Here is a 20,403-nt window from a genome sequence, read left to right on the forward strand (position 1 = left end):
CCATGTTCACCTTGCTGTATGTCGACGCATTCTCCTAAGAATATTTGGAACGCATAGCTATCACGTAGTCTGGTCCAAGCATATCAACGTTCTGGAGGAAGGTACGGTTTCCATTTTATTTTATTTTATTTTAGCCTGATACCCGTTCAGAATTCAAATAGTCTCATCACTTTTATTAAGCTTTTGTGCTATTAACTTCCCTTCTTTCTCATGTATTCATTTCCAGTCTTACACGTTATCGAATTATACGTCGAGGCCGATGTTTAACGCCATCTCCAAGAACAACACGCGTAAACACGCAATCATAAACTGTATGCTTCATATGCCGTGTACTATACTTCACATATCCACATTTAAATACTACTAGTATGGCTCTGCAGCCATTGTGGACCTTGGCCGTTTTTTCGGTTTCCTAATCTATACACAGTCGGTAGGACTCCTTGGACGGGGGATCAGCCCGTCACAAGGCCGCTACCTACACACAGAACAACACAAACGCAGAATAAACGCACACAGACATCCATGCCTCGAGTGGGATTCGAAATCACGATCCCAGTGTTTGGCTTAGACCGCGTGACCACTGTGATCGGCCATTATTCGTATACGAGTATATATACACACAAAATAGGCACGATACACTGAAAGAAACACTGCTTATTCTTTCGTGACTTAGTATATAACTTATGTATATGCAACCGGGTAATGTTCGGTAATTCATTGCTGTGGTAATCTCAGATCAGCTAATGACAAACCACACATTTAGAAAACTCTTTTAAACTGACCCAAATACAAGAATTAAAATGATACCTAAGTGAATGAAAAAGGAAGTATATGGGTCATTCACGAGCCAGTACTTATTGAACATATACATTTATTGCAGATTCTGCAGATTATGTATAATAAACATGCGAATAATTCTGTGAAGAAGGATTTGTAAACAATTCTTTACCTAATTCAGACTATATAGAATCGAAGACTGAATGCTAGTGAATAACGAACTGGAAGGGGTGTGGAAGGAAGCGGTTGTGTCTTAATTATAAGCTATTCTACCGGTAAGCGACCTCAGTAGTCTAGGGGTAACGTTCCCACCTCATGACTCAAGGTACGCGGGCTCAAACCCGGCGGAGGTCTTGGAATTTTTAAGGGCGGAAAAATTCAGGGAACAAGTCCTCCAGGAGGGACTTTAAGCCGTGGGTCCCGTGTCATAGCTTTACGGCAAGTAAAAGAACGTCATGTCCCAAAGGGACCACTGAGCCAAATTGATCGGACATTTCCCGCCCAACAGTAGTCTTTAACGCCTCTGATAGATGGGGGAAGCATTGAGAGATACCGCTGAGCCAGTAGAGGCCGAACTGGCTGGCTGAGTCGGGACTGATGGCAAGCACCAGTATCGGTAGGGTATCGAAACTGGTAGAATATCACAGAGGGGACGTACAATAGACCACTGGTCGCAGTGCATGGGGAAACCCACCCCTCCAATAATAATGATAATAATAATAATAATAAATAATACTCTACCGGTATTTGCCTAGAGGAACTCAGGAAACACAGGAAGAACCTCAGCCACAATAGTTCTTTCCCGGACGGTATTCGAATCAAGAATCTCCTGACTACAAAAGCGTTACCTCTTGATACGGTCCACTTTGTAATGTGGAACCTTGTGAACNCGAAACTGGTAGAATATCACAGAGGGGACGTACAATAGACCACTGGTCGCAGTGCATGGGGAAACCCACCCCTCCAATAATAATAATAATAAATAATACTCTACCGGTATTTGCCTAGAGGAACTCAGGAAACACAGGAAGAACCTCAGCCACAATAGTTCTTTCCCGGACGGTATTCGAATCAAGAATCTCCTGACTACAAAAGCGTTACCTCTTGATACGGTCCACTTTGTAATGTGGAACCTTGTGAACTTCTAAGGTAGGACTTTCACTGCCGGCCAGTTTCCTATCGTCTGCTCACTTAGGAAGATGGCGGTGTTTCCTTCCCGAAATTAAAACTTATGAATGTTCTTCCTTGCCCAGAAGTCAGTTGAATAGCTTTTCTGTTGAGCTGTTCAATCGTTTCGTTACCTTAAGGCGTAAGATAAGAATCGCAATTAACATTTCGCTAATCGCGTTTTCCTCTCGTGATCTCCTCGCTTGGTCATGTTTTACGACTCCGTTGAACGTGCTGTAACAATCTTATTGGCAATGGTTTCGTCTTGAAGTAAATCGAAATGGCAGATAGTAAATCACACGGCATATATTTCATAAACTCCAGCCTATTGCTTTGCATGATACACGATTAGTAAGTAGCCTATATACACGTACATCATGACACAGTTCTTGGTGTATATGCAAGGCGGGTACAGTTCTTTCAGGTACATTGAACATGTTTATAGAGATAGGCATGCACGTAACAGCGAGTCACATTAGAAAAGAGAGAACCATTCTGATCGGTAAAACTGGAAATATTTGCAAATCACCTTCCTTTTATTTCACACGATTCTGGACAGATTACCTTCTTGTAATTCCCTCATTGTTGTGTAGTATGTGTCCCTTATTGTTGTGCGCTTTTGTTTATTGTTGCGTAGTCTTGTGTGCTGTGCTTTATTCGAGCTTGGCGGGTTATTTTGTGTGTTGTGTTGTATTGCATTACCATTTCACAGGGTAAACCCCCATTTGCAGTCAAAATAATAATAAAAAACTTTTGAAACTGACGTTAATCTATGCAGTATTTAAATGGGATAGACATATAGCGATTGAATACAGGGTTTTGGCGGGAAACATGAAGGAAAGAACCACTAAGAACACCTAAACATATGTGGCAGAATAATATTAAAATGTACTGTACAGATATAAGATGGAGGTGTGTGGACTGGATTAATCTCTCTCAGGATAGGACCAATGGTAGGTTCTTGTGAACACGGTAATATAAATGATTTGAGATTCTGACAGGGTGGTTATTAAAATTCTATCTTCTGGTGTGTAACAGCATATAGGTCTTTAAAATTCAATCAACGTTTCCGAGGAACATGTCGTCTCCATTGTCATGGTCGAAAAATAAGCCAAGCAAAAAACCAGCAAATTCTGCTTGCTGCGTGCTTCACGCTGGCTTTTTTCTTGACTTATTTCTCGGCCCTGAAGTTAGAAGTAATATGTTCTTCTGAAACGTCGGTTGACTTTGAACGGACTACGCGGCGTTATATCCCGGAAAATATGGCTCTTCGTAGTAATGAACCTTTGAGTTCTAACAGGAGCTGGGATTTTCTTGAGTGAGTGAGCAAGTGTTAGCTTTTTAAGGTCTCAGCTCTATGGAGTTAGTTGCCGTTTCCACACATAAATTTCGTTTTCATTATAAAGATAACCAGTTAATGCTATTTCGGAAAATAATCCATGTTTATTGTGAGAATCATATGATACACATACTCCGTGGGCAAAATGAACATTTACTGTGTTAAAACAGGCGGTGCGTAAAATTCCCATGGTGATTTCGCAGGTTAAACGATTTATAACCTCGAGGTGGATATTTTCGTATAATTTTAGATATTGTCACGCACTATGGAGTACTCTCGATGAGGGTTTGGACTGGATATTGGATTTATTGACTACTTACGGGTCTAACTGCAAATAACTATAACATTATCGATGATTTCCACACTTTACAAATCACTGCAGCACACACTGTCTTTTCCAGCCTGCAGTGTCTTCACTAGATGTTTCCTGGTAACAGCTTCTAACAATGGCTGTTACTCTATTTACTCAAGTCCTCCCTGAACGTCGGCTTCCTTCCAACTAAACAGTTCTAGTTTCAGTTTCCCTCCTTATAACTCCTTTGCACGGACTGAGAAGGAAATCCCATTTCAAAGAGTACCTGTATTCTTACATGCTTATCCATTGCCGGGGAAAGTGTTTACCGAGATGTTGCCCAGAAATGGCTCTATACGCTATAATATTATTTATTTCTGATCAATAACTGTTAATAGCCCTGTCTGTAGAGGGTTCCAAGGAGGAAAGTTCAATATTCCAGGAGGTCATAATATCGATTAATTTAAGCAAATGTGTATATGTACATATGTCCTATTCCGAACGGTTTCCGAGATAGAGCTATTTCGCTCTACAGTTCCAAAATTGTTGATAATGAAGAGATATTTCATACTGTTTCTAATACCTGTACTTATCGTTCAAGTGACAAAGTTGGTTACAGTTTATCTAGTATGATATCTACACGGTGCCACATCCCAGAAGACTGCTTTCTTCATAGTCACCGCCGTGAAAACCTCAAATCTTACATAGTATAATACAGTTTCGAAAATTCCACCGTCAACTTCAGTGCACTTTGCAACTCGTGTGAGGACATGGCGTGTTGTTCTTCTGTACAGTGAAGTAGCCCTACCTCGGAAACAGTTCCGGATAGGACGCATGTACTTAGGTCATTTTAGAAATAATGCACACAATTTCTTGTTTACGTCCATGTTTCTTTTTTTAATATATCTTTACAGTCCTTCAATATAGTCCCCCTACTTCTCAATGTCCGAGTTCCAACGTGTGGGAAGCTTTACTATTCCATCCAGGACACCATCTTTGTTTATCTGTCGAAGGCTCGGGTACTGCAGCAGAAAGCTCTCCCAGAGAGGGAAAACGACGGCCTCGCATAGGTCGTTTCAACTTTGGGAATAAGTCGAAGTCTGGTGGACTCATGTCCGGGCTGTAGGGAGCATGAGGCAACACCTCCCAACCGTACTGGCGCAGCTTTTATGTTACGACATTCCCGATGTGCGGGCGAGCGTTGTCATGGAGAATGATCGGCCCAGCCTCGAGCAACTGAGATCGATTTCTGTGCATTTCTCTGCGCAGATTTTGCATAAAGTCACGATAATAAACTGCTGTGACACATTTCCCGCACGGAACTCTGTCTGTCATGATTATTGCTTGGTGATCATAAGCAAAGATCATCATTTGTTTGACCTTTGATTGAGATGGTCGAAATTTTTTTGGTCGTGGGGAAGATGGACTTCTCCACTCGTTTGACTGTGATTTCAGCTGTGGATTTCTGTCGGGTTTTTTCCACGTAAAGTTTCGATCTTAATGTACGACATTTGATCTTCAACAGTCACAATACCCGAGAACCGTGCAGGCTTAATTTGTAACTCACGTTATTTAAGAACAGAGTACATTATAAATGAAACAAAATAACACGCTTCCTTCTCAAACCCTGAACTGTAACTGACGTGAGGCTCACTGTTGTCGCATCATCTAATCCGCAGTGTTGCCAACCTGTGCATTATTTATGAAATGACCCACATACATACACAATTTTTGCTTAGAATGGCCGATAATATGACCTCACAGAATATTGGTACACCTTTTATAACGTCGAATTGTATGGTGACTAGAAATGGATTGTTAAGTATGTGGGAGGAAGCGGTCGTGGCCTAATTTGAAGTACTATTCCACCATTTAGCGGGGAAAGACTTAGGTAAACTCAACCAGAACAGCCGGGCTCACGACAAGATATTTGAACCCGGAGCTATCGATTAAGAAGGCATTGACTCACAACAGTTACACGTATGTGTTGGCGTCAGATATAACCCATATCACACAGTTGTCACTGCTGGCAAAGCGGCACTGAATTATATTGGGTTCGTGTTCTATGCTATCATTGAAGTCTCCACTCTCGAGGATATAATTGCCGGAGTCTGACGGCTGGGTCACGATCCTTGTAGGAGAAGGATCACGTTAGAGGCAATGAATAGATCTGGGGCGTCAGGAGTTACACTTTATTACGTCCAGGCTCCTCCCTTCCCTCAGATTTATTGAGAGTCTGCGTTATTCCTAAGAGTCAGGTCGTAGCTCTAATCTGACCTATCCTTGGCTGCCAGGTTGCTGTTAACCTCGCCTTGATTTTGGTTGTGATAGATTATAGTACATAAGGTATTAACGCGTTAATATTCAGTTAAAACTTACTGAAAGTAAAGAACATGTGATTAGTATAGCAGTAATACCTAGTCCCCACACGCAACATCCGGCTGTTCTTGCCACAATTTTACGTATAATTAGAGAACATGTAATACGTTATTATATTTGGACATAAGAAAATTACATATCTTTCCTGATGTCTTATTTTAAGAAACATAATTGTTTTTAACAGTCGACAAGCCTCGGAATTGCTGGGTTTTTGGACTTTGTCCACCGTCCGATATTATAGAAACTAGAAAACACGACGTTTTGGGAACTGGATCTGTTTCCCTTCTCAGGTAAGAGGAAGGAGGGAAGACACCTGCTCAGTGATTGAGGTTAGCTCTTTCTAGGAGACCCATCTGAGTAGGTGCCTTCCTCCCCTCGCCTGAGGACGGAAACAGATCCACTTTCCGAAACGCTGTGTTTTCTAGTTTCTAGAATATTGGACAATGGACAAAGTCCAAGAAGCTAGTATTTCTGAGTGTTATACACCATCGTCAGACCACTTTAGAATCTAGTCGACAAGCCGCTCAGTTATCCAAGAAATTTCCTGCCTTTTATGAAACTTGAATATTCATTACCATGTCCACAAGATCTCGCTGAACTCCATATCCTGAACTAAATGTTTACAGCCCACAACGCCTCACCTACGCCTCGGGCTTGAAAGAAATCAATTTTCTGCACGCTTTCAGCCTAAACTTTATATGAAATTGTCATATCCTCCATGCGTTCTACATGCTTCGCCCAGTTCAACGTTACTAATTTTAACACCGTTATAACACTTGATGAGGAATATTCTAGAAATTATGAAACAGGAGCCGGGATAGCGTAGTCCGTATAGAGACTGGCTATGGGTTGCACGACCCAGAGATCGGAGTTCGAGTCCCAGTAGGATCAAGGATTTTCTCTTCTTCACGTCGTCAGACCGGCTCTGGGGCCCACCCAACCTCCTATTCAGTGGGTACTGAGGTCTCTTTCCCCGGGGGTAAAGCTACCGGGACGTGAAGCTTACCACTCACCTCCAGCTAGTGCTGAGGTCAAGAACAAGTGGATCTATACATCCACTCCCCCATATGCCTTCATGACGTAGTGTCTGCATGTTCTCATCCTGCAACGTTCTCCATCCTCTCGTAACTTCTGCACTCAAAGCGCGCTGATCTCCGAAACAATTGATCTGTGAGAGCTGAAGTTATTATAGAGCACAGTATTATGATTATTATTTTATAGGATTATTCGCCGTGTGGTTTGGTAGAGAAGAAACCTGCTGCCTCTCTGCAGGACAGATACTCCTATCCTGAATATAGAGCTAGGACTATCGTATCATAGCATCCTATTGCACATCATGTATTTCTTTCCTGTTAGTTACAAGGGAGAGTTAGTAAATAGATCACAAATGGAAGTAAAACAGCTGTAATAGGTAATAGGTTTTCGATGAATATCACTAGGTAGCAGCACAGTCCAGCTTCATGACAGTCTAGATAGCAGACGAGCATGCGCATATTCAGAGGCTGGTTTTAGTAGTCAAAATGGCGACCGTGTTTCGGGAGTGTACTGCCGAAGAGCAGCGTTCTGTTGTGCGATTGCTGTGGGTAAGATAATTCCATGCAAAGAATACATAAAGAAATGATTCCTGTTTACGGTTGGAAGTGTTTGTCGAGTAAAACGGTTCACAACTGGATCGAGAAGGGCGTTTGAAAGTCATAGATGATGCTCGACGAGGTGCGGAAGTGGCTGAGACAACAGTCAAAAAACTTCTATGCTGCGGGTTTCGACACACTTATAAAGCGATGGGACAAGTGTATCAATGTTGGTGCAGAATATGTCAACAAACAAATGTTTTTCTCAGGTTCAAATATCGTATGTTTTACGTTTTATATCCATTTGTGACCTATGTACTGATTCTCCTTCGTATTATCACATGCAACTTGATTTTTAAAACCTTTAAAAGTTTTAAATGTTAAAATCTCTTCCACACCACTGGTGTATGCATACTACATGTTTCGACCAACATCTTCATCTTGGTCATCTTCAGGTGTCTGTAAAATTGCTGACGAAACTGCTCTGCTTCCTTCCATAAGTACAATTTTTGCGATATGCCCTCGTCTATGCGCCCATGTGTCCTGTGGGTGTCGTGTGTAGCTGTTGTGAGTTAGTGCGTTCCTCCTAAACGTCGGTGCCTTATTGAACTACACGGCATTACATATTCGAATACCGTTATATTAATTACATTCTCATCTAGGTAAGTGTCCTAATATTTAGAGATTAGTAATATTAATGCGCGAACCATGACTGAGATTATCACAGCGGTAGGTACGAAAATTGCTGCCTTTTAGTTCGTAATTCCGTATACTCTAGTATATGTTCTATGTTTCGGAGGAGCAAAGTGTTTCCATATTCAGAGTTGGAAGATTAAGCTAAGTAGGTAAGCAATCTGCAGACAGCACTGATTTCATACTGCTTGCTTGTTTCTTGCTCGGCATATTCTTCAACCCTGAAGATGGAGGTATTTTTTTATTGCTAGTGGGGTGGGACTAAGTCCCTTGTACTGCGGCAACCTCTGGCCTATTGTACCAGCTCCAGATGATACTTGAGGGTGATTGTGGAGTAATTGGTGGAATGAAGATTGGCATGGTAAACCGAAGTACTCGGAGAAAACCTGCCCCAGCGCCACTTCGTCCACTACAAACCCCACTTGATCAGACCCGGGATCGAACCCGGGCCGCCGCGATGGGAAGCCAGCGACTAACCGCTTGAGCCATGGCGCGGCCTAAGATGGAGGTATTACTTCCCTCCGAAACTCTGGTAATCTTCTTCCAGATTACACGATATCTTATTCTAGTTGTTCTGAATACTGTAGTCTCATTAACAGTAAGGTCTCTCATGTCTTTAATAGTTGTTGTAATGTTTAAATTTCAGTTTGTTTCGAGAAGTTTGTTTTTCAAACCCCCTAACCCACCCTCCCTCAAATACTTCTTGGATACAGTTCATTAGGCGAGGACGATAAAGTCGAACACCCCGGAGCGGTTTGCGGAGGGACGCTAATAAAAACGCACTCAACGCAGTACATTAACAGTTCCGAGGTTTGCTTTAAAACTCGTCTTCTCTACCCCTTCTGCTTTCCTTCCCTTCCAACACCCTAACTAATGTTTGAAAGGACTGCCTGCGTTTCTTGAGAAAACATGAGCATATTTGTGGCGCCGAAACAACAAGGCTTCTCCCTTACGTGTTAAAGACCTTTCTAATTCTTAACCCGCGGCTTCGGATCCGGCAGCTAAGAATTCCACAGTTTGTGTTTTGAGCCTGAAATGTGAGTAAACACAAGACGAAAGCCCGTCCTTCCCACAGTAGGATGTTGCTTGGTATTAAGAGATGTTTGATACATGTGTATGTCTTAACCCCTGTGCTTTCAGCCTTTTAAATATGAGTAAGTAAATAAAGTTATATCTGTTAGTGCCTTTAAGCACAAGCCATGAAGACATATTGGGGGAGTGGAGGTATAGTTCAACCATTCTTGACCTCGGAACTAGTTGGAAGTGAGTGGTCAGTTTCACGCCCCGGCCGCTCTATTCCCGGAGAAAGAGACCCCGATATCCATTGGATAGGAGAATGGGTCTGGACGCCACCGAGAAAAGAAGAATCACTTGCCCTTGTCGGGAATTGAAACCCGGGCATCCAGCTCGTATCCTAGTCCCTATACCGACTGAGCTACCCTAAATAAGCTGCAAATAAATAAAACATTGTTATCTTTTAACGTCCTTTGTTTTATCTTGTACCGGTGAATTATTCATGTGTGAATTACATTCCTGTTGGTGGAACCGTTATCGATTTGCCGCAAAGAAAATAAAGAGTTATGCGGCTAGCACAAGTTTTGAACATAATAGTGCAAACCCCGTTGAGGGGGGACACACGGTAGTGTAATTGGTTGAGGCACTATGCTACAAGTCGGAAAGTCGCGGTTTCAATTCCCAATGAGGTCACTGAATTTTTTAATTTAACGCATTATGACCTTGTGCTCGACTCAGCCTTTAACAGAAATGAGTACTAGGAATCTTATTGGGAGTAAAGGTCGGCTGAATCTATCGTTGTAAAAATAATGGAATGGCTTCATATTGTAGCGTGTAGAGCCGTTGCTATGCAACGATCTCGAGATGGGCGGATTTACTAGGGCCGTTTCTGGACAACGGCTCCGTAAAGACGTTCCCGTTGCTAGACAGCAGATTCTTAATAATGCAAAAGTTGGACTACAGTAATGGAGTAGATGTGTTTTCTATGTGGTCCGTGCCGAGAGGTTGTAAGCGAAACGAAGTTTGGAGCTTAGTTGAGAGTTCTGTTCTGTACGGGAGTCTGTGAAGGAAAGAGTTAGTTGCAAGAGTGCGGTTGTGAAGAGAAGACTTAAGTTAAATTATTATAGTTCCTATGTTAAAATCAATTATAAGAAAACGGCTAGCGGATACTTTAATAGACTGAGGGCAGTAGTCTCTGTGTGTCGGTGACCTGTGAAGTGTAGTCACGAGTCGTGAGTATATAATAATATTGTCGCGTGTTTGCTATTTAACGCGAGAAATAAATTGACGCAGGTCTCGAATTTGGCGAATATTTATTGGACTCTCGCTTTTATACACGCAGGTACAATTATGATCACTTCTAACGTCTGCAGACGTTTCTTCCTCACTGTTATAATTACTTGCACCGCTATCCTCGGTCAGGTGTCTTGGTCCCTTGTCGAAGGACTCTTCTTGCTAGAGTCTAATACAAACTGAATACAAACTCAACTGCCAAAAACTGTAAACTGGAAACTGTCTGGTCCAAGTCCAATCACACTGCGACTGACGGTCCCTCAGTAAGTCTTATGTCGAGCCCCATCTGGGGCTCATGACCTGATATTTATTACTGTTTCACAATTGCGGTCTTGTTTTTGGGGGCTCCCTCTCTGACGAGAAGACGGGTCTGTTTTTTGTATATGCTGTTGGCATTTGCCAGCGCAGTCTTTCTTGTTACCGCGAAAATGCATTATTCCCACTGTTAAAAACAATTCGTTGCTACGGAACGGTCTGTTGGTATTCAATTCCTTGTTGTGGGAACTCAACAATTTCCATGTATTCCTTGTCGCTGAAGTTGCGTTCCCATTGCAACCGTTGCGCAGCAATGGACGTCATATAGCACATCACAATATAGTAAATCAAGTCATCAATCCAAATTCCGTCTGTAGTCACTCCTACACATGACAACATTCAATTCGTTGCTGTGGGAACTCAACAATTTCCATGTATTCCTTGTCGCTGAAGTATGGTTCTCATTGCAGCCGTTGTGCAGCGATGGACATCATATAGCACGTCACAATATAGTAAATCGATTCATCAATCCAAATTCCGTCTGTAGTCACTCCTACACATATTCAATTCGTTGCTTTGGGAACTCAACAATTTTCATGTATTCCTTGTCGCTGAAGTATGGGTTCCCATTGCAGTCGTTGCGCAGCGATGGACGTCATGTAGCACGTCACAATATAGTAAATCGAGTCATAAATCGAAATTCCGTCTGTAGTCACTCCTACACATGACAATATCGATATTCTAGTCCATTACTTCTGATGTTCTGTCGTTATGTTACTCTACAGAGTCTGTAGTGTTTATGAAAAGGTATCAGCAAGGAACAGCGGTAAGAGAAGAAATGCTTGAGACGATATTAAAGTGCCCATCTGGGCTGAAGCAGTTTCCTAGTGTACCTCCCGATAGCAACATCTATTAGTGCACACTGTCCCCCTGTCAAACCTCAGTATAACCGGAGCCGCCTTTTCATAAATTTTAAATTTACCGAATTAGTGAATTTTTTAAGAAGTTTGCTTTTATAGACAAAACGTATTGCGCAGGCAGAGATGCTGTTTTGTCGATAGATTTTATGCTCCAAATTTAATAATAATATTAATAACACCAGCAATATACTGTTGCGGAGACGTAAGAGACACAAAATTTTGGAGAGAACAGAAAAAATACTGCTTTGAAGCTTCCCAATAAGTGCCCATTCCTTCTGGAAAAGGCACGTTTGAGAGAGGGTGAAGCGCCAAGTAAAGGAATTCACTGCTCATAATCGGAATTTTGATATTAACCTTCATGAGGGTGACATTTTGATTCATCAATTGGGGGGGGGGGATACATTCGGACGAAAATTTGATGTTAATGTTAGAAGGGGACTTCATGTGAAGTGTAACGGGGGTACCAAACGAAGTTTTACTCTAGGACCGAGTAAAACTGCGGAAAACTTTGATTGAGCTGGCTGATTGCTGGACCCTCTGGATGCAAATTGCCTTCTAGCCGTGCAGCTCAGCACACATTAGCCACTGTGTGTATGTTTTCTTGCGCCCACAGAGGAAGTGGAGGTTGAAATAACGTACTACTGTTGATACCGATTGTTATTACGCAACGGCCTACTTTCAGTGATACTTGTCCCGTAAGTTTTAACGGAAAGGACAGGAAAGGAGACGAATAACGATAGGATTTCGTAAAGGTAAAATTGTTTCCTGGGCTTAAATAACTAAGCACTACGCCATGAAGACGTATGGGGCAGTGCGTGTGTAGATCCACGTATTCTTAACCTCGGCACTAGTTGGAGGTTAGTGGTCAGTGTCGTACACACCGACCGCTTTACCCTCGCAGAAGAAGCCTGGGTACCCAACGGATAGGAGGCTGGGAGAGAGTCAGAACCTGTCTGGAAGACATGCAGAAGAGAAAATTCTTGCCTCCCTACCGGGACTCAAGCTGCGATCCCCCGGCCGCCCAGCCTGTAGCCAGTCGCTTTACCGAATATAAGGGACAAATAAAAATGGATGGCAAAGGAATAAATCAGAAACGAGAGAACGAGATTAAATCATGAATGTTTATATAACGAAGCAAGAGACATGCAAATTACGTACCGCCCTCTGGTGCCCAGACTGCCGACGCGAGCGTCTCTGAGGCAATAATCAGGAGACTTAGTCACGTAGATCAGGTCATCCTCGTTATAGAGTCCCATGGCGGAGCTGGCGGGGAGCAATTTGCGGCCCGCGCCCACCCTTCGGCTAATAACCTCTGTAGCCACTGTGAACTTGCGTTTGAGCCGCTCACCGATCTCGCTCAGCGTAGGGAGGGCGCGCCAGCAGGTCTTGATGTTGCAAGAGCCAGACACGCCATGACACTTGCATTGTGTCACCAAGCTCGACTCCACAGCCTACAGCAAAGAGCAGAAACTATTCAAATATCCTATGTTTTTTTATGTAATCCTACGTTTCAATATGAATTTCCAATTAACCAACTTTGTACTCTTCTCCAAGTAGAATGAGAATGATCAAGTCAAGGAGAATGAGATTGGCAGGGCATATAGCAGGGATGGGGACGAAGAGAAATGCATATAGCATATTGGTTGGAAAGCCAGAAGCAAAGAGACCACTAGGAAGACCAAGGCGTAAGTAGGTGGATGATAATAAAATGGATATTAGAGAGAACTGGACTTCTCTGGCACAGGACAGGAACCAGTGGAGGGCTTTTGTAACACTATAATTTACCTTCTGCCAGTCACGGTAGCCGAGCAGTCTGAAGCATGTACTGTTTTCGCTCTCTCGGAAGCCGGGATCATGCGTTCGAATCCCACTCAGGGCATGAATGTTTGATATTTGTGTGTGTGTGTGTGTGTGTGCGCGCGTTCTTCCCTGTTTGAGCACAGGTAGAGGTCTTGCGACAAGCTGATCGCAAGGTCAAGGAGTCCTACCGAATATCCAAGATCTAGTAAACCGAAGTGAAATGGAGAGTTTCATGAAGGTAGGCCAAGGCCCAAATTGGGGATGTAGCGCCAAAGGGGGGGGGGAAAGAACCCCCTGGTTCCATAAAATGCTGGTAAGTTCTTCAGTAACAGTATAACCGGCGGCTTCTCAAGAAGGGCTCAGCTCCATGAAGTTAGTTATTATTTCCTAACAATTTATTACAAATATTATTAACCTTTGAGGACGCGGCGCGCTTCTGTTGCTACTAAGTGAAAGTAAACATATGAGTCAGGTGGCGATAAATGTTGGCCTCTTACTCACCACCAACCGAGGAATTTCCCAGAAGCGCGGTTCACGTGATATTTGTTTTTATGTGAGAACCAGGGACGTACTAAAATTGTAATGAAATGGGTACATTGACAGAGGTGTAAGAGCAGGTAATTGTGGTGAGTTACCATGGAGACATTCAGGATTTAATATTTACTACTTACGGTCTTGTGTCCTCCAGTGTTTATAATTACCGATCACTGTGAAACAGAAACACAACAAACCAAGTAGTAATTAAATCACGCGTATTACTGGCTACGAGATCAGGGATTCCAGGTACTCCCCTCAGTTCTTGATCAATTGTGATTCTACTGTCACGATCTTATGGAGTGACTATTGAGGGGATATGGCTATGGGAATTGGATTTATTGAACACTTGCAGATCCACGACTACAAGTATTTATAACCATTTCACTAGTTCACGCACTCTGCAATTCAATACAGCATACAATTAAGTTTTCCAAGCCTGCTGCCTTCATTAGTCGTTGCTTGGTAGCGGCTTCAACGGCGGACTTTCCCCTTCATCTCGGTTTCCGAACTGTCCCCGTGCCTCGGCTACCACATTCTAACAGCAACAGCCCACAAAGACTGAACCTCAGCAGTCCTCCAACTAACTCGCTCACCAACCAACTCACTCTAATTCACTAACTCCCAGGCTGGTGGATAACTCACACCAACCTCCCACTCTTCTCACTGCCATCTCAAGACTCAAGACAAATGGAAGCTGGCCCTCATTATATAGCCTCGGCACGGACCACACAGAGAACGCTGCTTCCAACAGCACTTCTTTTGTTACTTTCGTGTCTGTTGCGGTAATTACATATCAACGGCCGTTGTTCATAGAGCCATCACTTAGCAACGGCTATTGTGTAGTTGCTTATTTCGTGGTCATTGCCTAGCAACGAGTCACCATGCTGAAATACAGTATATTACTTGTTACTCGGCTCCAAATTAGTATAGAAATTGCAAGCGGAAAGTCACAGTTTCAGTTTTCGCTCACCCTTCGGCCAGCTCTGTTGTTATGAAGGTTTACGGCAGCTAGGGCAGACCTGAAGCGATTCTTGGTGAAGAATGGTGACAGCGGTGGCTTCATGTCGTCCTCGCCTCCTTTCCTCTTCCTTCTGCCCCCTCTGTGTCGCCCCGACTCCCTCTCGGTGGTGGATCTCGAGTTGTATCTGCAAGTACAAGACATGTCAGCATGTATTCATGTAGTTCATTTCTAACAGCTCTATCCGCAGTTCACGATGTACCACTGACTTGCAGAACTGTTCATGAAGTATGAGTTGCAAAGGAATTGGAAGGAAGCGGTCTTGGCCTAATAGAAGTACGATCCCGGAATTCTCTAGGAGGGATGGCAGGTGTCCGGGTCGAGATTCGAACCGAGTACCTCCTGAATACAAGTATAATACGTTACCGCTACGTTATCCTGCTCGGAATTTTACACAACAGACTCTCGATTAACCGGGGCATCGGCTAGCGTATTTCATTGAGACACTATGCTACAAGCCGGAAGGTGGGGGGTTCGATTCCCGATGAAGTTATTGGAATTTTCAATTTATCAATTCATTCCAGCGGCACTATGGTCCTAGGGTCAACTCAGCCTCTAACAGAAATGAGTACCAGGAGTCTTCCAGTGGGGTAAAGGGCGGCCGGCATGTAAGGTTGACAACCTTACATGTCATCAGTGATCCCATTGTCTAGAAAATTTGAAAACCTCGAAGTCTCACACCCTCATGGATCTCCACGACCTGGTTATAGAGATAGGTTTACCTTTTCTTTTGGACTTTCGATTGGCCAGATACAGATTAATCTGGAACTTTGTTTAGAAAATTGACTGATGAGGCCGACGTCGAAAGGTGAACTTCGTGAGAAAATTGCTTTAAAAAGAGAGAAGTACAAAATGAAGGGAGATTTTTCCGTGTTTGAATTCGTATTAAAAAAAACCCGAGAAGGTTGAATCACCTTATTGACATGCAGAAACGGCACAAAGATTCTCAGAAAGCACTCAGATATTTGTACCAACAGCGTTCGAGTAAAATACACGTACAGATGTATGTGTCGTTTTGTAAGTTTCAGTTGACATGTTATACATGTTCGCCTTGTTGCTCACACTTCATATCCAGCACGGCTAATGGGGGATCTGCTGTATTTATATACATCAGCACCTTGCTCTTATGTTCTCTGTTGGTTTTTGCCACTTGTTATGGCATATGGCGTTTTCAAGGGAAAGATGCAGCCTTCAGTTGAGAATTGGTGCTTCCAGTGCATTGAATAACCAGTAGCTGACAGCCTGTAACGGATGATACTCCAACTTGGGATTTGGGTGGGAACTAAATACCCCTTACAGCAAAACACTAGCATGTAACGAAACGTCACCAAGGGCCTCTGGTTTGGAAATATTCTTCGGCAAGTCCTAAACCACGGATAGTCTGATAATTTTAGGGAAGAGAAAAAATTTAGTGCAAAGAGTAGATAAGGCACAGACTGATAGATATTTATACCGATGTTTCGGAGGAACTTTTGGACTCCATCCTCTGGGTCGAATAGTAAGCTGAGCAAGCAGAGTAACTTTAAGCTACGCAGGTTGCGCTGATATCTCGGCTTACGCATCGACCCTGAAGACGGATGCAGTTAAGTTCTTCCGAAATCTCTCTAAACTTCTAACACAGTACACGGTGTCACGACCTGTAAAGTAATAGTCTTCAGAGGTTGAAAATGTTTGAGTACAGAGCGCTGAGGAGAATATTTGGACTTCATATGGAGGGAATGATCGGGAATGGTGAATATTCCAGAATATTCCGAAAATGTCAAAGGAAGACTCACCTAGGCATAAATTGAAGGCTAACATTGGAATGGATCGTAGAGAAAACCGGTGATGAAGGTGTAGCCTTTATTCAGGTTGTTGAGAATGGCGTCCAATGTCGGGATTTTATGAACATGGTGATGAACCTTCATATTACATAAAAGTCTGAATTTTCTTGATCAGACGTGTAATCGCATTTGAAGAAAGTCCCTACGCCAGGCCGTCAGGTGATGTCTGCAGAGAATGGGTAGTGAGCGGAACAGATTCTTGTGTCATTGCAAAGTTTATAGGCTCCACTTCCTGCCCGAGCTGCTCTAAAGCAGACCTAAACCCATTAACATTTTCTGTAAAAAAAAAAGTACGGATTCCAGGGAAATACTGTATTATGTATTCGTGATGTGAACTATAATTTTTGTATTGGTTTTTGGTAGTTAACGAACTAAATAACTTCATGATGGTGAACCCTTATTGCGAAGCCGCCAATTTTTCAGCTACTCAAGAAGTTCCCAGCGTTTTATGGAACCCGGAGGTTCATTACCGTGTTCACAAGAGTCATCCACTAAATCTCAGTTTTCAGTTATCTGCTGTTTTTGCTTCTGTTTCGTGAAGTTAGACTCTAACAACGACCTAAGAAATCAAATGTTTGTAGCTTCTGCTTCCATTTTTGGGCCTTATTTTCTGTCTGACACGTTTTCTGATTTTAGGTTAAGTAACAGGGACCTAATTTGTCCGGTATGACGGCACCCACACAAGACATGGGGGTGACGTGACGAGATTTCTCTTACCTGGGTTCGGTCCGGGCGCCTCGTTTCTCCGCGGAGTCAGTGAACTGCTTCCCGAACTGAGAGCCCCACCGGACGTTGTCGCCGCAGCCGCCCCACTTGAAGTTTCCGTTAGGGGGATCCCGGGGCGGAGATGCGCACGCGCAATGAAAGAGCGTACCGGCAGCGCATGCTCGGGCTATCGTGTAGACCACGGCTGCCGAACTTAGGGCGTAAACATAGGCTTGCTCGCGGGTGCCTGTGGAGGATGAGCAGAGTGTTCGCTCAGCTAGCCAAGATCTCTGTTAACACTTCAAAGACTGAAATAATGAGAGGTGGAGAGTGTAGCAGAAGAGTATGTGAAAGTGAAAAGTCGTGGGAGGAATGAGAGTCACTTTATTTCGGGGAGGAAGAAAGAACATCGTATTTCTAGAAGGTTCCCAGGCTTCGTCCTCCCGTTCTTCTGATAAGAACAGTGTGAAAATGAAGATTTTATAATGGCTATAAGCAGTGGATTTGAGGAAGGGGCTGAGGAATTTTGATTTTCTGAATTAATGTTGAACTGTATAATTTGGAAAAATGATTTTAGTGACTTTGACAGCAATGGAGCTGAATTTTTATGAATTTTCAAGGTGATTCCAAATTATTATCGGGATTTCCGTGGCCTATAATTTTTAAGCCGAAAATAATAAAATGAAACTGCTTACAGAATATGAAAATGTAACTCGAAAGTTTTATTTTCTGTAGAATCAACAACCCTCCAACCTGTCGTTTGTAGTATGCCTAACTGCAAAAAGATCGTCTAGTTGATTTTTGTGGACATCAAGAATAATCTTCTTGAGTTCGAGCAAAATCTTTCTGCGAAGTGCTCGGTCTTTCCGCACCTTTTCGGTGCAGAACACTACCAGTCTCTTTAAATTGCTTTTACCAGCCTCAGATAGCATTGTCTGAAGGTGAATATTCTCCGTATTGAGTTCTGTAACGACGTTGCTATTTGATAACGGACTTTGTTTCAAAAAACCAAAGTACTACACACATTGCTTTCTCTTCAACAGTCGCCATTTTGAGGTATGACGTCAAATTTTCTCCCAGACATCAATGCGGCGAGTACAGCATTGCCAAATAAAACGTTCTGAGTTACACTTCCTTATTCCTGAGCAGTTTTATTTGTTCTTCAGATTTGAAAATTATAGGCCAGGGAAATCCCGACAATAATTTAGAAACACACTGTAAGTCAGAATGGCTAAATACGAAGCACGTTTTCATTTTGGGAACCATCACAATTTCGGGTTACCACTATAAGGAATTGTCGAGCGTAAATATATTGCATGAACGCATAATTATGTAGTACCGGGAGGTCACAAATGAGTGAGCAATAAGTTGTTTCAGTGTATCGTGTCCGTTCTGTGAGTACTGATAACATTTTGCTGTGGACGTATGAAGTGTAATGTACTGTATAAATGAGACTGTTTACGATTGATTATTTGTACGAGTTATTCGTGTGGAATGGCGTTAGTCTTCGGCCTCAACTTATCATTCTATAAGCGGCCTCCGTAGTCTAGGGGTAATATTCCCACCTCATGACTCAAGGTACGCGGGTTCAAACCCGGCGGAGGTCGTTGAATTTTTAAGGGCGGAAAAATTCATGGAACAAGTCCTCTTGGAGGGACTTTAAGCCGTGGGTCCCGTGTCGTAGATTTACGGCACGTAAAAGAACCTCATGTCTCTAGGAGACCTCTGAGCTAAATTAGGCAAATTTTCCGCCCAAGTAGTTTCCAATGCCTCCGTCAGATGGGAAAGCTTAGGTACCACTGCCAGAGGAGAGACGACCTGGCAGAAAGGGAACGATAGCGAGCACCAGTACCGGTAGGGTATGGAGACAGTAGAAATTCAAAGGGGGACGCACAATAGATCAAACTGGTCGCGGTGCATGGGGTAACCCACCCCCTCAATACTGAATAACTGAATATCATTCTATAACTTGTACAAATGGAAAGGAATACGGGAGAAAGCATAGGAAGTAAATAGAATGAAAGCCCGTGTAAAAGAGATTATAATTCTCGCAGTATTCTCAACGGGAGTTATACCGGTTCTTATGCATAAATGTACTGTTGTAGTCAAGGCGGCCAGTATCTGCTCTCTTGACCCTCATTCGAACCTTTTTTCAGAACCCACAGCAAAGACATGGAGAGACATTGATATTATTAAAAGTGTTACCGTGTGGTCTGATGGCAGCACACCTTGAAAGAGCGAGGCTTAGGAGCAGGTATTTTGTCCTAACATTCCTACTCCCACTGTTATAATTTGTTCCAGTGGGGAATGCCGTTGTACTCCTCACTTCTACAGTGAACTTATCGTAATACACGCTGAATCTCTAAATGAACTCACTCTGTATCAGGTAGGATATCTCCATGTAAGAGCTCTTTTGTGTTTATGGAATATGCCCTTGTAGAGTTCACTTGTTATATGGAATGACCCAATGAGTTCTGGTTTCTCTTTATTCTTGGAGTGAAACTAAAACTCCTTCCCATGAAACAATACACACACGCATGCCCGTACACTAGTCTGTCTCTGGAGAAACTCGCTAGTAAATGCGAGAAATATTTCTTCCAAAAACCTAGTCATAATATTGCAGACTGAACTCAGGAATATACTTGTTAAATTATGTCTTTATGAAAGCTGTGTAACTACAAGAACACATGCCATAAAATTCCTCTATGTGTCATGTCCTCGTGTGTCGTAATGAAAGCTGCACCTCTATAGGAACTCGTGTGTCGTAATGAAAGCTGCACCTCTATAGGAACTCGTGTGTCGTAATGAAAGCTGCATCTC

The 20,403-nt window shown here is 42.9% G+C and overlaps 1 protein-coding gene across 3 annotated transcripts in view; it reads right to left on the reverse strand.

Annotated features, from left to right (window-relative positions):
* The window catches only part of LOC111866785 (protein Wnt-11b-2), a 69,061-nt gene that overhangs the window by 12,278 nt on the left and 36,380 nt on the right, over nt 1–20,403 (reverse strand). For all 3 annotated transcript variants that reach the window (XM_033752411.1, XM_033752412.1, XM_023856043.2), the window contains exons 4-6: nt 17,596–17,830; nt 15,008–15,182; nt 12,859–13,151 (exon numbers count right to left, since the gene is read on the reverse strand). In XM_033752411.1, the coding sequence (XP_033608302.1) occupies nt 12,859–13,151; nt 15,008–15,182; nt 17,596–17,830 (703 nt within the window). The remainder of the gene's footprint in view (nt 1–12,858; nt 13,152–15,007; nt 15,183–17,595; nt 17,831–20,403) is intronic.

Source organism: Cryptotermes secundus, unplaced genomic scaffold (genome assembly GCF_002891405.2).
Source record: "Cryptotermes secundus unplaced genomic scaffold, Csec_1.0 scaffold384, whole genome shotgun sequence".
Taxonomy (NCBI): domain Eukaryota; kingdom Metazoa; phylum Arthropoda; class Insecta; order Blattodea; family Kalotermitidae; genus Cryptotermes; species Cryptotermes secundus.